The sequence below is a fragment of the Pituophis catenifer genome, unplaced genomic scaffold (genome assembly GCF_029215685.1).
Source record: "Pituophis catenifer annectens isolate HBS135680 unplaced genomic scaffold, rPitCat1.0.hap2 SCAF_1, whole genome shotgun sequence".
NCBI lineage: Eukaryota > Metazoa > Chordata > Lepidosauria > Squamata > Colubridae > Pituophis > Pituophis catenifer.
In genome coordinates, this window is record NW_027256881.1 from 50137613 (window position 1) to 50158459 (window position 20847).

Here is a 20847-nt window from a genome sequence, read left to right on the forward strand (position 1 = left end):
GTTATCATACATAAAGTGAACCACTGGGGGAATCAAACACCATAAGTTTTTCAATCAAATTTCTTAAGTCATTTGTTTCTGGTTCCTGGTTGTGTGCCTAATTCAGACCTTTGGATGAGGTTTGAATGATTCTAATTAAAACCTGTGGCCAAATACCATATAAACCATTGGCTCAAACTAATCTTGAATCCAAGTGTCTGGCTCTTTTGACTCTTCAAAACAAATTCCAGATTCCTTGGTGGAGACTACTTGGTGTCACCCCAAGGTATACTGGATCTATTCATTCCTGTGGGGACTTGTTCAGGCCAAAGCATTTTTTAAACATTGTGCCAATTAGTTTGCTGCTTAGTGGTTCATGTATTTTATATTTGGGAATCACTCCTCCTACCTGTATCATCTCTTTGCCTCCCCCATTTCAGATGGAATAGGTGATCCAGAGAAATTCCTACCCCAATTCATATTTTAAAGAAATAGGCAAGGTGTTCATCAAATGCTTTTATTTCAAGGACCAATACTTTCCCCATGTCCTCCTTTCAGGAGAAAAGTGATTCAGGCAAATCCCTATATCTAGCTGCCTTTTGCCTTCATGCTTGCTATCATATCATGCACTTTCTTGTTCAGGGCTCCTCCATGGACCCCCTTTTTGCCCATGAGAAAGATAAGAGCTTTGGAAGATTTCCCAATGCAGATGGACCTACTATCACCACCTTTGGTTCTGGTGTCCATGACAGCATCTTTTTCTACTAGCAAGTTGTCACGGATCACACTGCACTTTTTTCCAGCAATGGTGATCCCAGTTTGTAGGAAAGATTTTCTATCCTGCCCAGTGATCAGCCCAACTTCCTGAGGAGAAATGGCTGCCAACAGACCTCCTGGTTTAGATGCCCATACAGACTTATTGTCAGAATGTCCAACAATTGCTACATCTTCAATATTCTTGTCTTTCAGGACTGTATTGATGTAAGCTTTCCAGTCTCCCATGCTGCTTCAGCTCTTGTGGCTTCTTTAACAAGCACTTCTCCTTTGGGTCTCAGGATGTGGGATATTTTTTTCCGATTAATCCTAAAAACAAAATCTAGTTGTATTTTTAAAAATCCACCTGCTTTCCCCCAGGGTATCCCAGCTGTGCTCCTATAATTTCAAGTGATGTCATTAAACCTTCCAAAATATCATTTTGGGGCAACAAAATTACTTCCATATTTTTTCCTCATAAACAGGTTTTAATTTCTCGAGAACCTCAAATGGTTGATTTTGCTCTTTTTAAAAAATCAAAATTAATTAGCAAGAAGCACCCCCATCCCAAGAGAACATTTTGCCCCTGCTTACTATAAAAGTGTAGCTCCTGAAGGATCCCTTCTTTAAAAAATACAGCATCCCACCCACTCTTAAAAACATCTCTCTATCCATAAAGTTATATATACTATCTTCATCAAACCAGATTGCAAACGATTTACAGGAATGTAATAGAATCACTGCAAACTGTTTTCCTTCACAATTTCCAATAAGGCATAAAATATCAAGCACAAAGTTTAAAAGTCGAATTATTAAAACAATTCCATCACAGCAATGCCTGTAGATAAAACAGGTGAAAGAGCTGTATTGTCATAAAGGTGATAATCATGGAATTAAATTAGAAACATCCTGGATAAAATCCCCACTCAACTATGAAATGTGCAGCTTAGGTTGTCTTGCAGGCTTATAAAGCTTGAACAGATGAAAAAGTTAATTCCTAAAAGAAAGATGAAATGTAGATACAATAAATCAGGGCTCCGTTCCTTTTTTTATGTCTCCCAGAGCCCATCTGGTAACCAGCACAACAGTAGAAAGTAAGCTGCTCATATTTTTATTTAGTACTATCATACAATTCCAACTATAAGTCCTGTAGACCAGCTGGGAAGTTACCAAAATAGTTATTTCTGTATAGAAATAGTGGGTGAATCAGCATAGCTACTAAAAGTATTTTCTATGTCACAACCATCATCAGTTGGAGTCCTAAAAATAACTATAACGAGAAAGTCAATTCCGGTTCAAAACTGTGAATCTTTTCATCTGGGGATGCCTCATAAAGAACTAGCCAGTTATTGTCTCCCCAAACAAAGGAAAAACTTACTTGAAATACTTCTAAAGGTAACATTAGCTTGAGGAGTTCCACCAGTTGGGATGAAAGGACTAGAAAAAGATGCTTTTTGGAAAGCTGAAACCTCAAATTCCAGCTCAGGAGACTGGGCTCATGGAGAGCTGGAAATAATCTTCTGGGCACTTGAAATCTCAAGTGTCAAAAAGACAAGGAGAGATAATACCCACCTAGCTAGCCAAAGGCATTCTGAGCTCACAAGGCAATTATTGTTGTATTTATGCTTCAATTGTTGCTAAGGCCTCCTTTGTGATGTCACAAGAATCTTCCCCACTGCAGGCAACCCTTTATGACCTCATATCACCAAGGAAAGCAGGTGTCTCCTTCCTTCTTTCCAGCTGTCTAGAAAGGAACAAAAATATTTCTATTTTGCGTTTCATTTTCCCAGGATACATACAGTACTGTAGGAATGGAGAAACAGGCTTCAGGATTTCAAATGGCTGACTCAAGTCTTGGATGTAATCTCCGTAGCATTAAATTATTATTGAACTGTAATTTTTAATGCAGAATAGTTAAATCATTTTAACAAATGGAAACAATCCTATTTATTGAATGTATCTGCATTTATGTTAATTACATTTTACATTTATTGATTTTTAATTAGGTAGATTTTAAAATATTTTAATGGAAGCTGATCAAAACTTAATTGTAAGACAAATATCACCAATAATGGAAGGTTAAATTTATGAAAGATTGTAGCTAAACAAGGCAGTTCATTTTCTTAGGTTATTTAAAATCATGCTGCAATTGTGCAAGGTAACATTATGCAACATGAAATTATTCCTATGAATATATATTTTGAAATAAATCCTATTGAAATCAACTGGTTTTAAATAAACACTAATCCAAGGATAAATTCCATTAATTAAAAAACAAACAAACAAACATTTGTGTGTGCTTGACCCCAAAAGCTCTTGGTGGCCAAAATAAATGAAATGAAACAAAACAAAACAAAATAAAATAAAATTACATAAGGAAGGAAGGAAAGACCCACATTCACACACACACACACATGCAAGTCTTGGCGTATTCAGGTCTTTTCCTGTGTAAGATAGAGAGTATCTCGGTGACGTTTCAATGAGGTCCCACTCGTCATCTTCAGGCTGGTGTCTTCGGCTTTGTGCTTGTGTGAGGAAAGCGTGATCGGAGCTGCCGTCTCTCTATAAATACTGGTGGGGAGGTGTGGGGTGCTGGCTTTGTTGCTGTGAGTGGGTTGGTTGCCTGTGTTGTTACATCTTGATGAGTTACATCTTGATGATTTATCAGGTGAACCTGATAAAAAGCCCCCCTGGCCACAGCCATCATATGCTCTTCTAAAGACAGCTGTGTATCCAGGAGGATAATTAACACATGACACCATCACCAATCATCCTCTAGATTCAAACCAAAACCCATCCCATAGACGAAATATAACCACTATCCAGAAGCCAGACCACGGCGGCATCACCAGCTGCTGCACCCCCCCCTCCAATCCCCACACAAAGCAAACTGACACATGCCATGAACACATGGCAAGACCTCAAACTCAGAGCCAAACCAAAGCCCGGAATGTGGCTTCACAGCCATCTGCTCAGGACATTACATCAACTACCCAGCCCATTGTCCAGGTCGTTAAAACACAAAAGATTAATAGGCTCACATCAAGGACCTCACCCACACAGGATGTTACGAAACAGCCGACTAATCTGCAAACATCAACTCCATCAACTAATCAAGATGTAACAACATAGGCAACCGTCGCCGAGATCCTCTCAATCTTACACGGGAAAAGACCCGAATACGCCAAGACTTGCATACCTCTACCTGTGAAAATCTACGAAAACATACATACATACATACATACATATATATATATATATATATATATATATATATATATATATATGCATATTCTTTCTAGCCAGGTTTTACCTACGTAAACTAAGTTGTTTTGCAGCTCTGGTTGTGTGAAATCTCATTCACACCAGAGCTGCAAAACAACTTAGTTTACGTAGGTAAAACCTGGCTAGAAAGAATATGCACATAAAAGCCTACGAAAAAGAAAAAGACATATATATATGTGTGATCGCAGCTGTTGCTCCTAGAAGCACGAAGCCGAAAACACCAGCCTGAAGATGACGAATGAGACTTCATCGAAACGTCGCCAAGACACTTACAATTTTACGCGGGAGAAAACCCAAATAACCAAAGACCTACATACAAACACCCGTGAAAACCTCAGAAAACATATATATATATATGTGTGTGTGTGTGTGTGTGTGTGTGTGTGTGTGTGTGTGTGTGTATGTAAGTTTTCACGGGTATATATGTGTGTACAGTTAATATTTCAGGTTTCTTCCCGTGTAATTGTGAACATATCCCTAAAAGGGTAGAAGCGACGTTTATGTCATAAGCCTGATGATGGCAGATGAGATTCTGTCGAAATGTCGCTTCTACCCTTTTAGGGATATGTTCACAATTACACGGGAAGAAACCCGAAATATTAATTGTACAGACACACACACACACACACATATATATATATATATATATAAATTTTGTGAATCCTTTGGAATTTTCAATGTTTTTGCATAAATATGACCTCAACTGTGATGACGCAAGTCCTAAAATTAGATAAAAAGAACCCAACTGAGCAAATGAATAAAAAATATGATACTTGTTCATTTATTCATTGAGGAAAATGTTCCCAGACTACCTGTTTGTGGCAAAAGGGTAAATAGCTGTTTCCTCATGAATGCAGCTGAGCTTCTTACACGCTCTGTAAGACCATGTCCTGGAATTGGCTTGTGCAACTAGATTGTCTAGAGATTAGAACTAAATTCTGGCTGCAATCCTGTTTTGCTTGCATATGCCTAATAAACATCATGTTTCCCTGAACTTGCTTGTGACTCACAGGAGCATATAGTTCAAAAGGCCCTGCTTTAACCTAATCTGGTTAATTTTGCCTTCCAGTTAAATGTTAATCTTGTAAATTGATTAACTCAAACATAAAAAGGAGAAAGAGAAGAAATGGAGTTTTGTGCTAACCTGAACTGCTGCAGAAATAATATTAAGCAACGCAGCATTGCTGTTTCTTATTACAATACCATCATTTGTGCCTGTTTCTTGCAATCAGCTGTTGTTGAGAAAGGGAAAATGAATTCTGGGTCGAAAAGGAGAATGGATCCAATATGGATAGCAACATGAGCAGTTTTTTCCCAGAGCACAAGAACAGTTTTTTCCCAAACGCCATCACTCTGCTAAACAAATAATTCCCTCAATAATGTCAAACTAGTTACTAAGTCTGCATTACTATTAATCTTCTCATTGTTCCTATCACCCATCTCTTCCCACTTATGACTGTATGACTGTAACTTGTTGCTGGTAACCTTAAGATTTATATTGACTGTTTCCTAATATGATTTGATTGCTTATTTGTTCCCTATGACTATCATTAAGTATTGTACCTTATGATTCTTGATGAATGTATCTTTTCTTTTATGTACACGGAGAGCGTATGCCCCAAGACAAATTCCTTGTGTGTCCAATCACACTTGGCCAATAAAGAATTCTATTCTATTCTATTCTATTCTATTCTATTCTATTCTATTCTATTCTATTCTATTCTATTCTATTCTATTCTAACATTTGATTACTGAGCCACAAAAGAGATTAACAATCCAGAAAGCAAGGTTATGTTTTTGTTTTGTTTGTTTTTTTGCATCTGTCCAGAATGCTTTAGACCAGTTGTGGAGAAAATACCTAGATTAGATGTCATATAACTGTTTACCTCAGAAAATGCTCATGGGGCCTGGCTCTGATCTAGGTTGCTTTTATGGCTATTTTTGAGATTCCCCAGGTGCACATTGCCTGAACATATCTGATTACCGATATGAAGGCAGCTGGAGGCTCCAAACCAACCCGTCAAGTTTTCATGCAGAAGAAGGAAGTTGGAAGAGACCTTGAAGGTCATTTTCACGAGTTTCATTGAACTCATTAGAAATTCAGCCATCCATTTGCAGTCAACTGTTTTCATTTTAAATTCTGGTGCACAATACTGTGTTTAACGCGGTCCTAGCCTGCCTTCTAATAACTCCAGGCATTCTGAGGTTGGTTTTAAGTACCACATGCCTTAAAACCCCAAGTGTGCTCAGGACCCGGCCAGCCAAAGCGCAACAAGAGCCCCAGGCGCTAAATAAGCCCAGCCTCTCTGCCCGCCCTATAGGCTTGTTCGGGCGAGCTCCAGCCCTGCTCTCCGGCCTCTGGAGTGTTGAAGGGACGGGTGGCTCCGCCTGTCCCAAAACGCTCTCAAAATCTTCCGCCCCCGCTACGGCGCTGTTTCTGCACGGTTCTGCTGGCGGCGTCGCCATGACGGGCTCCCGTTGGTTTTCGCTGACGAACTTCGGGCTGAGCCCGCTCTCCGCCTCCGCCACTCTGGCTGTGCTGGTTACGCTGGGAATGGCCGCGGCTTGGTACTGGCGATGGAGGGACCGGCGAAGGCCGTTGCGGTTGAAGCAGGTGGGCACGGTGTCCGGCCTTTTCATCTACCCGATCAAGTCTTGCAAGGGCGTAGCCGTGCAGCAGGCCGAAGTAACGAAATTGGGGCTCCGGGACGGAGACATGCGCGACAGGTAAGGGTGCGGAGGTCCGGTGGGGATGATGGGGCACGAGTCCACGTCTGTCGTTTTGGCTGGGAAAGGAGCAGCTCTTACTGCCTAACGCGGCGCTGTTTCAAGCAAGCTCCTGACATTACCAACCCTTGGTGTAACTGCTCTGAATTTCGGATCACGTTCTCAGAACTGGCTGCATTAGGCAACATATGAAGTCACAGCCCCTGGTTTAGAAAGCTCAGAGCCTGGATTTTTAGTAAGGTATTAATCCAAAATCAAGCCATCAGGTTTGAAGTGACCGACATATTTCTCTCCTTTTCTTGGTGTGCGTTTGTGCATTAATTAATGGTTCTTCCAGGCAGGGTTTTTATTTGTTGGGATAAAATTGGCAATTTTAGACAAACCTCTTTCCTTGGTGACCTCTCAATATTTTCCTGCCCCTTCATATTTTCCTTTCCTTACCGGGTAAACAAAAATCAATTAAAATGAACCCTCAAACTTTGTATATTGCGATTTCCTAAAACGATACATGACTTTGTGCAACACCCCTCCCCCCCAAAGAAAACTAGTGATTTCAACGGGGATATGGCTGCTAAGCAAGAAAAAAAAATGAGATAGTTGCATTTTAAGATTAAAGTTTACTATAGTGGTCCCTAATGTTTGTGCCACTAAATAAACCAGGCTGCTGGTTTATTTTGGCAAGGCTGAAGCTGGTTTGCATAGGTAAAGTGAGAACATGTTTTGACAGCACTTCCAGTTCGTGTGCACAAGCACCAGCTATTTGAAAACAAACAGACAACACCACCTACCCGGGCCATTTTGACTGACTCTTTGAAATGCCTTTCAATTGTTTGGAAGAACTTAAAAATATGTAATAATAGAAATACTTGAGAAGTGTATAAGTTGAAACTAGTTATGTTTGATATTGATAAATTACATGTGGCTGAGACATAGTGATCATCTCAGAAAAGCTTTAGATGAAAGAACATTGAATCAGAATTAAAATAGTATTAGAATAATAGTTTTTACTATTGCAGTGAATGCTTCTGTACTTCAAATTAAGAGTAACTATAAGGGAATTATCTTCAGTTATGTGATGGGAATCTATACATAGCTTGTTGTAGACTAATGAATTGTAGATTTTTTGCAGAAAGCAAGGGGTTGGGTTTAATAGCTTAAATGCCCCATTTTTATGATTCAAGTGTGGGTTTTTTGATTCTGATATGGTGAATAAGGATACTCCATAATATACCTTACCCATTTGATCAGGATTAAATTATGATAGCTCAATGGCTTCAAACATTGCAGATGTCTATGCATGTACAGATACAGATTTTTTTAAAAATAGCATGTAAATGCACATACAAAAATCAAAATTACTTCTGGAAAGTTGCATTCAATTTCCTCTCATTCCTTTCCCCTCTTGATGTTAAGCCTCTTGCAATTAACAAAACAAAGATAATAGAAAAATACGGGTTGTCTTGTAGAAATTCGACCAAGTTTATTGTTTTCAATCCAAACAAGGATAAGGATCTAATTTTTGAATGCTTAATTGCAATGCCAGCTTCTTATGTTTGTCCATGATTTTCTTTCCCCTTTTCTTACTTACTCTGATACAAATGCTCTACTAGATGGATTTTCTTCTTTTTCATTTTGCTGTCATCCATTTCCTGGCAGACAGTTACTCTCTGGATAAGCTTCCAAAAGATCTAGTTAAGAGCCTTTTTTCTCTTAAAAGCAAAAGTGTGCAATTTACACTTTTTAAGTGTATTTTTAGACATTTTTGAGGGTTGAGAGGTCAAAGTGACATTGTGGGTAGAGCTAGATCTTGGTTGTTCCTTTTTTTCATCATCATCTCCCTCAGAACTGTAGAACATTGCTGAAAAGCGACCCATAAGTCATGACTGGAAAGAACCAGAAAATCCTACTAGGTTACTAGTGCCAGTCTTATCTTAAGATATGTTCTATTCTCACCAATCTAATATGTCTCTAATATGGTAAGCAATTGCGTGTATACTGTTTTTTCATAGAGTTCAGAATAAATCAAAGTAACCTGAGTCTTCTGGTTTGATGTCGTGGCGAGATCGGATGTGAAGAGTGGGGCTCTGTGAACTTGCGCCGAATCCTCCTTGTTGGAGGACTCCCATCCAAGGGCCTAAAGTCACCCTGTAGGGGTGACAAAGAAAAGAGGGGCACCCTGCAGGTCATGGAGAGCGGCGGCTCTCCAGCTGGACCCAGGGATTCCCCCCCATCTAACGACAAAAAGGAGAGGAAGCCATTATGGCTGCCATGAAGCTGGGGCAGCCGAAGAAACAAAGAATGTGCTGGAGCCGTGTAGATGAACAGTGATTGGAACTGAGTGAAGTGATTATTTTTTTACCAAAATCTAACACTAAAGAAAATAAACCCTGGAAAAGAGACTCTTTAAAATGCTTGTCAAAGCGGTGAATAATTACAGAGAGAAAAATTATAGACCCAAAAGAAAAGGAACTAAAGGGAGACCGCAAAATCTTTAAAATATAGAAATATTGGATTTTTAAACTTTATGGGCAATATTTTGGTAAGGCATTTTAAATGCTGGAATTATTTGTCTGACTATTGACTATTTGCAAAAAACTGAAATAAATATCTGTTAGATTTTGTGCAACGTTGAAATTTAAACTGAAGGCACCATCTACTGCTGAATGGAATATATACTCAACTCCTACAACCTTGGGAAGTACTAATAAGACAAAGGAAAAAAAAGTGGAAATAACACCTGGAGGACTGTTATGCTATGTATGTTCTATATCTGTCTACTTCATGGTTATTGGGGGTTTAACTGTGAGATTATGGAAGACATCTAAAGAAAGTGACTTTTAAATGCCAGGATCTATGACTGAATTTACAAGTGGATTTAAGGAGACATTTGGAAATCTTCCTGGATTACCTAAATGGAACTAACTGACTAACTGTGGGACACAAAGAACTAAAACTATTGCATTCCCCTAAGAAGCAACGCTAGGATTGAGTAAACGATTTCTAAGATGGCTTTCTGAGGTCATAAACAATTGAGACTTTGGGGCAGTGACAGACTACTGACAGGCTATTGAGCAATATTTGGACCTATCAAAATAAGACAATTTGTTGCATCAGGGGAAGATGAGTGGATTTCAAAAAGAAACGGTGATGATGCTCCAAAGCATTTATGATATGTTGATAAAGAACCACAGAGAGATAAAAGACTTAATGTATGACATTGTGGGGAAATCAGAAAATGTTCAACAAGGGACAATGAATAAAGAGCATAAAACACAGGAAATAGAGGAAATAATAGAAAGACCAGAGGAAAAGACAGAACAGATAAATCAACAAATAAAAAAAGAAGAAGGAAAAGACAATAAAGACTTATGAATCAAATAAGGGACAATATATATTAAGAGATCAAAAAATGGGATTGGATAAAAAGAAATATTATTTGAACAGAAGATAGAGGCTTGGGCAGACGCTCCGGAGGTACGGCAGCAAAAGATAGTAGAAATGGAAGAAATATTTGGGTTAAATAGGAAAGATGTAGACAGAGACAAAGTCTCAAGGGAGGAGTTTGGGAGGCAAGTCAAAAAACGAATAAGAATTGAAATAGTAAAGCAGGCAAGAGATGATGGTTAGAAAGGGAATGCTGTTTAATATAAGATTGGCTTTATTGAGAGCTAGAATAGAGGCAGAAACAAGATCAAGGGGAAATATTATTATACATATTTTTATATAATATACTAAAAATAATAGCTAGATGTAAAGATTAGATGTTGAAAGATGGTATCACTATGTACGTTTAAATAATATTGTGATTGTTATTAGAATGGCGCACAAAAACACTGAACAACTAAACAATGAAGGAACACACTCTAATACAAATATGTATAATAACACCACAATTACCTAAGTATGATTAATGTAACAAGTATTAATATTATTATTTGTATTTAAATGAATGATATCCAGATGTCTCACTGTTCATATAATGATATTGATGTATATCCATAAATAAATAAATAAAGTCACCTGAGTCCTTAAAGTAGAACTTTTTCATTCATTCATTGGAAATAGAATGGAATTAATGCTAAATTAGTACTCTACTGTCTACTGTTCACATTTTAGCATGTTACCTTTTGAAAGGTTGGATTGATTTTCAGTATTTAGAATATTTTGATATGTTTTTAACGTAGATGTTGGCTTGTGATAAAGGAAGATGGACATATGGTGACTGCTCGACAAGAGCCTCGACTAGTATTGGTCTCTATCACCTGTCAAAATGGCTATTTGACTCTGAGTGCTCCAGAAATGAACGACACTCATATTCCAGTCAGATTGTCAACCAAAAATCCAGTACGGGATTGCAGGTACTTTTTCTTTTAAGTTTTTTCAACTTCTCGAACAACAGGGAAAAAGTGACTTACATTTAGAAAAAGTACAAAATTAAAACTCTTCACAGTTCTGCATTTCTAAACCAGTCTAATATCTCCATGATTGCTTCTAGAAAATGCTTAAACTAGAAATGCTAGTCACATATATCTTGAACTTCATTTAATTTCACCCTTATATTAGTCTTGGGCCAACTGACTTTAATAAACCAGTTTAGGATCTATATCCCTCATGGGGATACCAACAACAAGATTGATTCAAAGATCCAACATACAGGTAATTAATCTATTCTTTTAATGTACTTCTCAAGTTAACGCAGATTGCTTAGAGATATTCAAGCTGATTAATGCATTCTTAAAGTAAACATTTAAGAGAAAAATCCACATTCTAATTGGAGGTATTAAGAATGCATAGAAAATCAACATAGAATAACAGAAACAAATCTTTTAATCAAACTTAACTATTTTTGTCCATTCATAACCTTTCTCCACATAACATTCCTATTGCTATGGTGCCTGAGTGAATGTAATTTATCATTGGAGAAGTAGGACACATTGCTCCTGGCTTTAGTTCTTTACATTTCAGAACCAAGATGGATGAGCTTCCCTCTATTACCAGCAGAACTGCTGTAGATTTTCTGGCATAGTGTCTTTCTTTCCCACCCCACCAACAGTTTATCTTATTTAACTTATATTTGAATCTTACAAGGGTGTAGTTTCCACCCCCTTCTCCAACCCTCATTCATATATACATGCATCATTCGTACTAGTAAGAAACATAATGTTACTTTACTTAAAGATTGTTCGGAGAATGCTTCTGGTGAGGCATGAGAACTAATGCTTGTGAGGGAATTATGGCTGAAATAGGTAGCTGCAAGTGAGGTCCAAATTGCCAAAACTTTCTCTGGAAGAAACAGATCTGGAGATTGCCCATATGTACTTCAGACAGTTGGTTTTTGTGAGTAGACAATAGAAACCATAGTTTGTATTTATTGTCTTTATTTTTTGTAATTTCTTTTAAATACAGCAAGGAGGCAATTTCAGAATTGTTTCTGTAAAACTTTTATAAATGCTAAGGCTTTGTGAAATCAAGTTAGACTTTGAAGTTAATTAGTAAGAGCTCCTGTGTGGGAAAATCTGTCTTGTTTACATATCAGTTGCACAATAGTTGATAGTAGAACACAAGATGGCTAATTTAAAGAAAACGTTTGGTTTATGGCCTGTGAAGTGCTTGGACTTTTTCACTCTTTACTGGAACCAAAAGTTGAACAAAATCCTTCTGGAGATAACCTGAAATGATTTCTAAGGTGGATTTAACAATAACCGTTTAAAGAAATAGAAATACTGGATTTATAAATGCTACCCTTTTAAATTGAAACAATGCAAAATGCAGCCATAGGAGGTTGGCAAGACTGTTCTGAGACCATCATGCCTGGGAATGTTAAATGAAGATTGTTCAATTCTGTCAGCATAGTTCAAAAGAGACAAGAGATCAATTGGAGCAAGTTCAGAGGAAGGCCAACAAAATGATGAAGAGTCTGAGAAGTAAGTTCTTTGAGGATTAGTCTTTAAATATCTGAAAGTTTGTCAAATATTTGAAAATTAGAAGAGAGAGTGGATTTATATCTGCTGTTCCAGAATAAATAAGTTAAAACAACCAGGATGAGAACCAGTGGATTAAAACAATAAGGAAGGAGGTTTAGATTAGACATTGGGAGAAACTTTCTGACTATATGAACTGCCAGCCAATGGAAATGTAGCTATTCCTTTGTTAGAGGTCTTCTAATAGAAACTGGGTGGTCATCCTTCAGAGAATCTTTAGTTTAGTGCACTGAGCAGGCAGTTAGACTAATTTACATCTATGATCACTTTCAATTCTATAATTCTATTAAATGTAATTGTAGTATCTAGCAGAGATCTTATCAATGCCTTTCACAATTCTTTTAGGCTATTTGGCTTTGATGTTCAAGGCAGAGATTGTGGAGAAGATGCCGCTCAATGGATTACAACCTACTTAAAGTCAGAACCATATCGCTTGGTTTGTTTTGAACCAAATATGGTTCCAAGGAATTCAAAAGATTTAATGGAACCTTTTCGTCCCACTGATAAGGTGAGCTTTGGTCAGTGGTACATGTTACAGTATAAGTGGATCTGTTTTTCAACCCATATTCTTTTTTATCATGTACTCAAAACAATCTGAGTGTATTTAACTGTGTAATTATTAGTCAATATTCATTTATTTATGCACATGCAAACACAGCTAATCTCCAAACTGTACACAGAATTGGACCTATAGTAATTAGTATTTGAATGAAAGATTACCAGGCAGAACCAGGGCAATAGAGAGGACTGCATAGTCAAAAACATCCCATAAGAAGGTGATACTAGACTATTTCCATAATGCTGTCAAGAAAAGGGCAATTGAGTTTCACTTAAATATGTCATTACTTTTTCTTAATGTACACTTATATGTTCTCTGCATACGAATGGTGATTGATACTAAAAGACAAATATAATGGAATAAATGTTTTAAAAAGTACCACTGTGTGAGAGATCCCTTTTCAAGGAGAGCAGCCTTTGTAATCAGTTTCCAAGTGGTGGGTGGCTGGGTTCTTTGTTGTAAAACCTGAATAGAGTTGATTATCATGTGACATATCTACCTTTTCTTTAGCAAATGGCTGTGGTCAGATGGCTGTGGTCAGATACTTTAATACATCATTTAATGAAGCTACCTGATATCACAAATAGTCCTTGGTTAGCAATGGCAATTGGGATTGGAATTGCCATTGCTAAACAATGCAGTTATAAACCACAATGTGATAGGACTATGCTGCTTAGTGATTGTCGTTAAGCAAGGACCTCACATAACAGCAACATCTGACTTCCTGCCAGCTTCTCCATTTGATTTTGCTTATGGGAAGCTTGCAGGAAACATTGGAAATTGAAATCATGTGACCATGGCTCACTGCTACATAATGTTGAGCCACATGCCAAATGCCTGGACCATGGAGATGCTGCAGTAGCAGGAACTGCAAGGACTGATCTTAACTACCATTTATTCAAAGCTGTCATAACCTTGAATGATTGATGAACAAGTGGTTGTTAAACAAGGACACCACCCCTCCACATACAGACAGTTATTTTGAGGCTGCTTCCTTTTGTGCTACAAACCGACCCTCTCTCTGTATTTTGTGTAAATGTTTTGACATTGTTCATATACGGAATATGCTTCTCTAGATTGCCTATTCTGACTGTAGTCCTGTCATGCTCCTCTCGGAAGCTTCTTTGGAAGAGCTTAATTCCAGAATGGAGAAGAAAGTTCAAATACATAACTTCAGGCCCAGCATTTTGGTCACTGGTTGTGGTCCCCATGAGGAGGTAAGGTAGGACATAACTTTTTAGTTTACATATAGAATAATTTTGCACTTACATATGCATGTAACTGTTTAATAAAACATTTTTAAACTTGTATTTCTCACAAGAGTCAGCCAGGAAGTTGGCTGGAAGTCTAGAAAATGAACATATTGCAGACATTAAATTGGGGAAAAGTTTATGTTATCTAAAAGTTTTCTTTGCAGTGAAAGGAAGCTTTCTTTCCTTTAGTATATTCCTAAATTTATTGAAGGGGGAGGGTGTCTAGTGTGGGTAGAAATAATAATGCTAACGGTGCTGAATATAATATTTTAAAAAACATTTTCTTCAACAAAAAGTTATGATGTCAGTTATTTCCCCTGGCAAGTGGAAATATCAATCTGCTCTTTATTTGGTCACAATGGATTTCTAGGTTCAAGGTGAAATCATTCCTAAAAATCAGTAGTAAAAGCATAAAATGCATGATGAAGCTAGGCAATAAGATGTCTAATTTACTTACACTGAATAATAGGACTTAAAAATACATGGTTTTGGAGAAAACCAAAGAACCTGGGAAGCAAGCTACAGTTCCAGGACTCTAAAGCTTTAGATTAGGTTAAAGGTTAGTTTTCGTAAGTAAAATTCATTCCAAAAATAATAGTCATTCTAATATGTAGCAAAAAGTAGTATCTGGAGAAATTACAGTATTGATGATTCCTATATCAACCAGGCATATTCGCCATACTATGTTTTCTTTCAGTCACACACATATTCACAGATAGATAATTTCAAAATTTTCTTCTTTGCAGAAGTCTTCTGATCCAGCATGATTTTTTTCTGGTTCCTCTCTTTTCCCAATGCCCTTCATCAAAATCACCTCTGGAAGGTTAGGATAGCGGGCCCCAAGCTTTCTGGCTTGGCAGCCCAATTTGGGGTGGGGAGAGGGGATGGTTTTGTGTGAGTGGCAGGCACTCACACAATGCGAGCCCAAGCACCTGCCACTCACGCAAGTGGAGCTGCGTGTACCCATCCATCACTTGCACAGTCCAGTTTCAAACAGGCCACTGTCCAGTAGTGGGCCATGGCCCAGGGGTTGAGGAGACTTCCTGAAAATTGGGGAGCTAGTGCAGGGGATTGAAAAAGGTAGGAATTGTCCCCATACTTTCTGCAGGTGGGAATGTTCCAAATAAAATGGCCTCAAATAGGCAAGCAAATACCATTTACAAAATGAAATTTCAGGTTGTGCAAGTAGCAAAGCTTGACTAATGTTTTTCAGATACAATTGTAAGTAGTTATAATGTACAGATATTAAGTTACGACCAGGTGTATCACTTTATTTTCAGACTGTATATAAAATTGATTTTCTATAAAATTGAATAATTAAAACTCTTCGTCTATGAAATGCATCACTCAGAAGTATTATTCTTTCCTTTTATTGGTCTCTTTTATGACATTTACATTCATGTCAGAAAACTCATAATAATGCAAAATTCATATGAGCAAGTTGAATTTCCTTGGACTTAACAATTATATTTTTGTAGGACACCTGGAATGATATTATAATTGGAAGCGTACAAATGAGAGGGACAGTGGCCTGTCCCAGGTATGAATTTTTTGTTATTGTATTTCATGGCTGAAAATAATGTAAGGCTGTTGTTACCTCATTCAGCTTTCTCATTGTAGGTGTATTCTTACAACAGTTGATCCAGATACTGGCATCATAGACAGAAAAGAACCTCTTAATACTTTGAAAAGGTAATAAAATATTTTGGCATCTTCAATACAATTGATGAAAGCCAGTTTGGTGTAGTTTAAGTATTAGGCTAGAAACTGGGAGTCTGTAAATTCTAGTCCTATTTTAGGCACAAAGCAGTTGGGTGATCTTGGTCCAGTCACACACTCTCAGCCCTAGAATGGAGGCAGTGGCAAACCAGTTCCAACAATGTTGCCAAAAAACAACAACCCTACAGGGATTTCTCTAGGCAGTTATCAGGAACCAAGATTGATTTGAAGGTAGACACACACACACACACACACACACACACACACACACATTATGTGCATGATTGTGGTTTTTTCAAATGTGGTGGCAAGTATCTTTGCACATTTGGGAGGGCTAAAATTTTATTGAGAACAACCTTCCACAAACTGGTACCCTCCAAATGAGATGAGACTATAGTTTCCTGGCTGGCAATTATGTTCCCAATGTGCCTGGAGAAAGCAGTTTGGAGAAACTGGAGCAAATGCAATAGCAAAATTTCCTTGTTTTGTGAATTTTTGCTACCGCAGAGTCCATTAATAAAATTAGGCATTTCATGAATGAAGGCGAATATACGTGTCCCAGGATAGGTAGGTAGATCATCTTCAATGTTTCAGTTGTCTTGCTTAGCTTTTGTCTTTAATGTTCTTAATCCTAATAATTGTAATGAATATTATTCAATTTAAAAAATGAAAATACAATTTCAAGTACAGTGCAACTTTTAAGGATGTATGTTATACTAAAGCCCCACTGAGTTCAGTTTAACAATAGTCCAAACAATTATGTTTAGATTTCAGCTTTAATTTTAGGCTTTCAAAATAGTTGTTACTATGTGATTGTAAGATTTTGTAACAATCTGGAATTTTTGGCATGTAGGAAACTTATGCTTGTTAGCTTCTTATAATAAAATGTTATCTGCTTATTTTAACTATTTTATGAGTAATTCATTATGACCTTATTTTTTCTAATAGTTACCGCTTGTGTGAGCCTTCTGAAAAGCATATATACAAATCAAGCCCTCTGTTTGGATGGTACTTTGGAGTTGATAAAACAGGAACACTTAAGGTTGGAGATCAGGTTTACAAGATCATGTGGTGATAGAAATTTCCAAATGGAAATGCATTTTGACATCTTTTAAATATCTTTTTTGAAGCTGATATCTTTCTAATGAAAATTGTCTATCTTTAATCTAGGAATACTTTCTGTAACTTTTTAAATGCAGTTGTATTGGTGATAAATAAATGATTTTCTGCTTTCTAGAATTGAGTCAGAAATGTTGTAGTTTAACTCTGTATAGTAATTAATACATAATGATTATGGAAAACTTATGAGAGGTAAAACGAAGCATGAGCCATCAATGTGACGTGCTGCAAAGAAGACAAATGCAATTTTAGACTACATCAAGCTAATGTATAATTTCCAAATCATGGGATATATAATCAATCCACTCTGGTTTTTCTCTGGCTCAGTGCTTTGACTGAGCAGCACCCTTTAAGGTTTCAGAGAAGTTTAAACAGATTCAGAGAAGGTTAGCAAAGATGATCAAGGGATGAGAATCTAAGATTTTTGAAGAGAGATTGACGAAGGTGGGTGTGATCACCTTAAGAAAATATAGTTGAGGGGGATATAATAACCCTGTTCATATACCTGAAAGGATGTCACATGGATGAAGGTAAATCTCTCTTATTACTGGATTTAATTAAATAGTAATTGATTTAAGTTATAGGAGGGTAGGTTCCCATTAAGTGTCATAAACACATTCCTAGGTGGCTCTATTGTTATTGACATCTGCCTTCTCTTAACCGTTAATCGTGGTTTTTAAATTTTTCTCAGTAATTATTTTTATATATTACTGTTTTATAGTTTTACTGTTATTATTTATTAACAAAAAATTGTTTTTTTTTTTTTTTTGTGAGATGGGTAGCTATATAAATTTGATGACTGAAGGAAGGAAGGAAGGAATCAAGGAATCAATACTAGTTTGACAGTGGAACCAGTGAAATGAGAGATGATGGGGCTCTCATCTGCTTGATGTGTTCATGCAGAGTGCCGTCTGTCTGATATGGTTTAATTTGGATTCCAGCACCAGCAAGGATTTGAACTTAATAGCCTAAATGGTTTCTTTAATTCTGTAATTCTAAGTTCCAAATTCTTCATTGTCAGTCCATATTTTTATATATCTTATTCTAAGTATTACTTGGAACTAAGTTGCATTGATTTCAATATGACTTTGTTATAATATGATAATGTCACATTTGCATCAGCCTCATGTTTCCTAATCCCTTTTATATTACTCACAAAGATATATAAAATATGTATCATTAAGCTTTCTTTACTTTATATCATAATTTGTATCTGATTTATTTTTAAGAGATCAAATTATTAACATTTGTAATATATGCTCTTGCTTGTAAGAATATTATCAAGTTACTGAATGTAAACTTTGCAAGTAATAGGGGAATTATTACTTGATTTTTAAAAATAAAAATATAAAATGTACAAGCATTTTTCCATGTAATTATCTGAAGTTATTGAAATAATATATTTGCAAAAGTATTAATAACCTTATTTTGTATAATAGTCTGATTTAAGGTGATTAGTAAGCTTCAATTATATGTATCATAGAATTATGCATTTGATACAAGAACGTAGTTCCTTTTTAGTGCGTATTCTTCCTTTATTCTGCAGTATATGTTCTTGGTATTACTATCAAGAAAAGGTACTATGGAATTTAAAGGTGAAAAAAAGGATTCTCAAATTCTGCTGTGCTGTGTTCCAATAAAATGATAAATGATAAATAACATGAAACTTTTTCATATATAAAACTATTTTACTGAGGTTAGCCACAGCTAGAACCTACTCACAAAACATCTTCTAAGCTGTTTTAACAAGGCAGGAGGGGCATGGATCTAAAGAGCAGGTGGCTAAGCTCCCAGTCCCAAGAACCCTGTCCATTTCTCAGGTCCAAGAACTTCAAGCTGTTCATGTCAACTACATTCAGCTACCTAATGTTTAGGTAACATTACATATCAACAGGGCCGGATTTAGATGAAAAGAGGCCCTAGGCTATTCCACTTATGAGGCCCTTTCACCTATAGTGAAAGTGTAATTTTAATTTTGCTAACAATTTGAATGTAGGCCCCTCTTGATCTTTAGGCCCTAGGCTGAAGCCTAGTTAGCCTATAGGAAAATCCGGCCCTGCATATCAATAATTTGGATTCTCAATTAACAAAATGGCATTATGTGAATTCAAAAGTAACCATCCCTTTTCTTTCTCCTTTTTCCATTTTGTTCATCCATTCATGCAGTCTTCTTACCTTCTCAGTTAACAATCTTCCATATGCAATGATCATTACCAAACGGGCTATAGATACTTATCTCTATCGCCCATCTGGGCTTTGGTCAATTGAAACTTTCACACAACCTTTTTAGTGAGATGGGACATCAGCCTTAGTTGTGCCCAAGCTGCATGCAGCACTCCCTGACAAAGGGAAGGAGAATGTCAGTTCTGAAACATAGAGGCCAAGTACACTGTAAGTGCAATAAAACCCGAGTTTTATTTCAAGTATGCTCACATTATTCTATGGAAATTGGAATGCCAAGACTATCTTGCAAGGCAACTTACTATTGGCTCATATGTTCCCAACTAATATACTAAGGATTCAACATGTTTTCCAACCTTTGTCCATTTTTAAGATATAATTTTGAATGATTAACTTTTCCTAACACTGTTTTAGAAACTGTGCCCAAGTAAATAGATCTTAAAGTTACCCAGACATCTGACACAAACAGGATATGTCATCATTTTTGTCTTCATGCTCACTACCTGTCAGCCTTCACTTTAAAATCTAATATTGTTTGGCTTTTTGTATATTTTTTAAAAATTCTGGACAGTAGTAGTCATTCAACACACAAAAATTTGTGTGTTGGCACTTAGTAAATTGTCTGCTTTTTCTCTCCTCCATGGTCAGCCTTGACAGTCTACATTTACATTATTTCCTGATTCCAGCAATCAAGTTCAATCCAGCCTTTTCAAATCTGTGATCACTGTAGTCTGTGGATCACATGACTCATACGCCACATTGTCATAGATTCTATATTATTGCTAGTATAAATTCTTGAAAATAAAGATTTGTTGGGAAAATACGATTGAAAAATCAACCTTTTCTGATGCTGGAAAAAGTAATCACATGCATGTAGGCCAACGATTTTTTTTGGGAGGGGGGGTAGATTTTCACTGTAATTTTTGTCACACCACAAGAACCATACCCCACCCCATGGTTCTTTTTTCCCGAATCAATACATTTTCAGTTTCCTTATTCTGCAAATTTAGTCTCCAATGACCGTTCTTTAATGTGTCCAAAGCTTTCTGAAAAGACTGCCTGCCCACAAGTGTAGGGCTGTCTTTATTTTGCTTTGTTTGCTTGATTTTGTCTTTGCCTGGAACTGAGATGACCATCTGCCTAGAAAGGGTAGTGGTTGTAAGGCTGGTTCTGTCCAGAGTTTCCAATGGAGGAGAAGAGCCGGGTAGATATGATCAACGAGAAGCTCTTCTCTTGGGCAATGAGCAGAAGTGAGCCCCTCCTTTTCCGCCTTCCACTGCTATTACAAAAA

The 20847-nt window shown here is 36.9% G+C and overlaps 2 protein-coding genes across 3 annotated transcripts; one reads left to right on the top strand and one right to left on the bottom strand.

Moving 5' to 3' along the window:
- Nucleotides 1–567: 567 nt before the first annotated feature.
- Nucleotides 568–981, bottom strand: PFN3 (profilin 3). The gene has a single exon (XM_070949177.1). It carries the CDS (start codon nucleotides 979–981, stop codon nucleotides 568–570), a length of 414 nt encoding a protein of 137 aa, XP_070805278.1.
- A 5410-nt stretch (nucleotides 982–6391) lies between these two features.
- LOC139320749 (mitochondrial amidoxime reducing component 2-like) lies at nucleotides 6392–18686 on the top strand. Of its 2 annotated transcripts, XM_070949188.1 has the most exons (8): nucleotides 6392–6744; nucleotides 10929–11102; nucleotides 13071–13233; nucleotides 14361–14501; nucleotides 16016–16077; nucleotides 16158–16229; nucleotides 17205–17298; nucleotides 18150–18686. In XM_070949188.1, the coding sequence occupies exons 1-8, from the start codon at nucleotides 6482–6484 to the stop codon at nucleotides 18216–18218; spliced, it is 1038 nt and encodes a 345-aa protein (XP_070805289.1). In that variant the 5' UTR covers nucleotides 6392–6481; the 3' UTR covers nucleotides 18219–18686. The 2 variants fall into 2 exon arrangements, with proteins under 2 accessions (XP_070805289.1, XP_070805297.1); XM_070949196.1 differs by having other exon boundaries at nucleotides 17205–18686.
- The last annotated feature ends 2161 nt before the right edge of the window (nucleotides 18687–20847 follow it).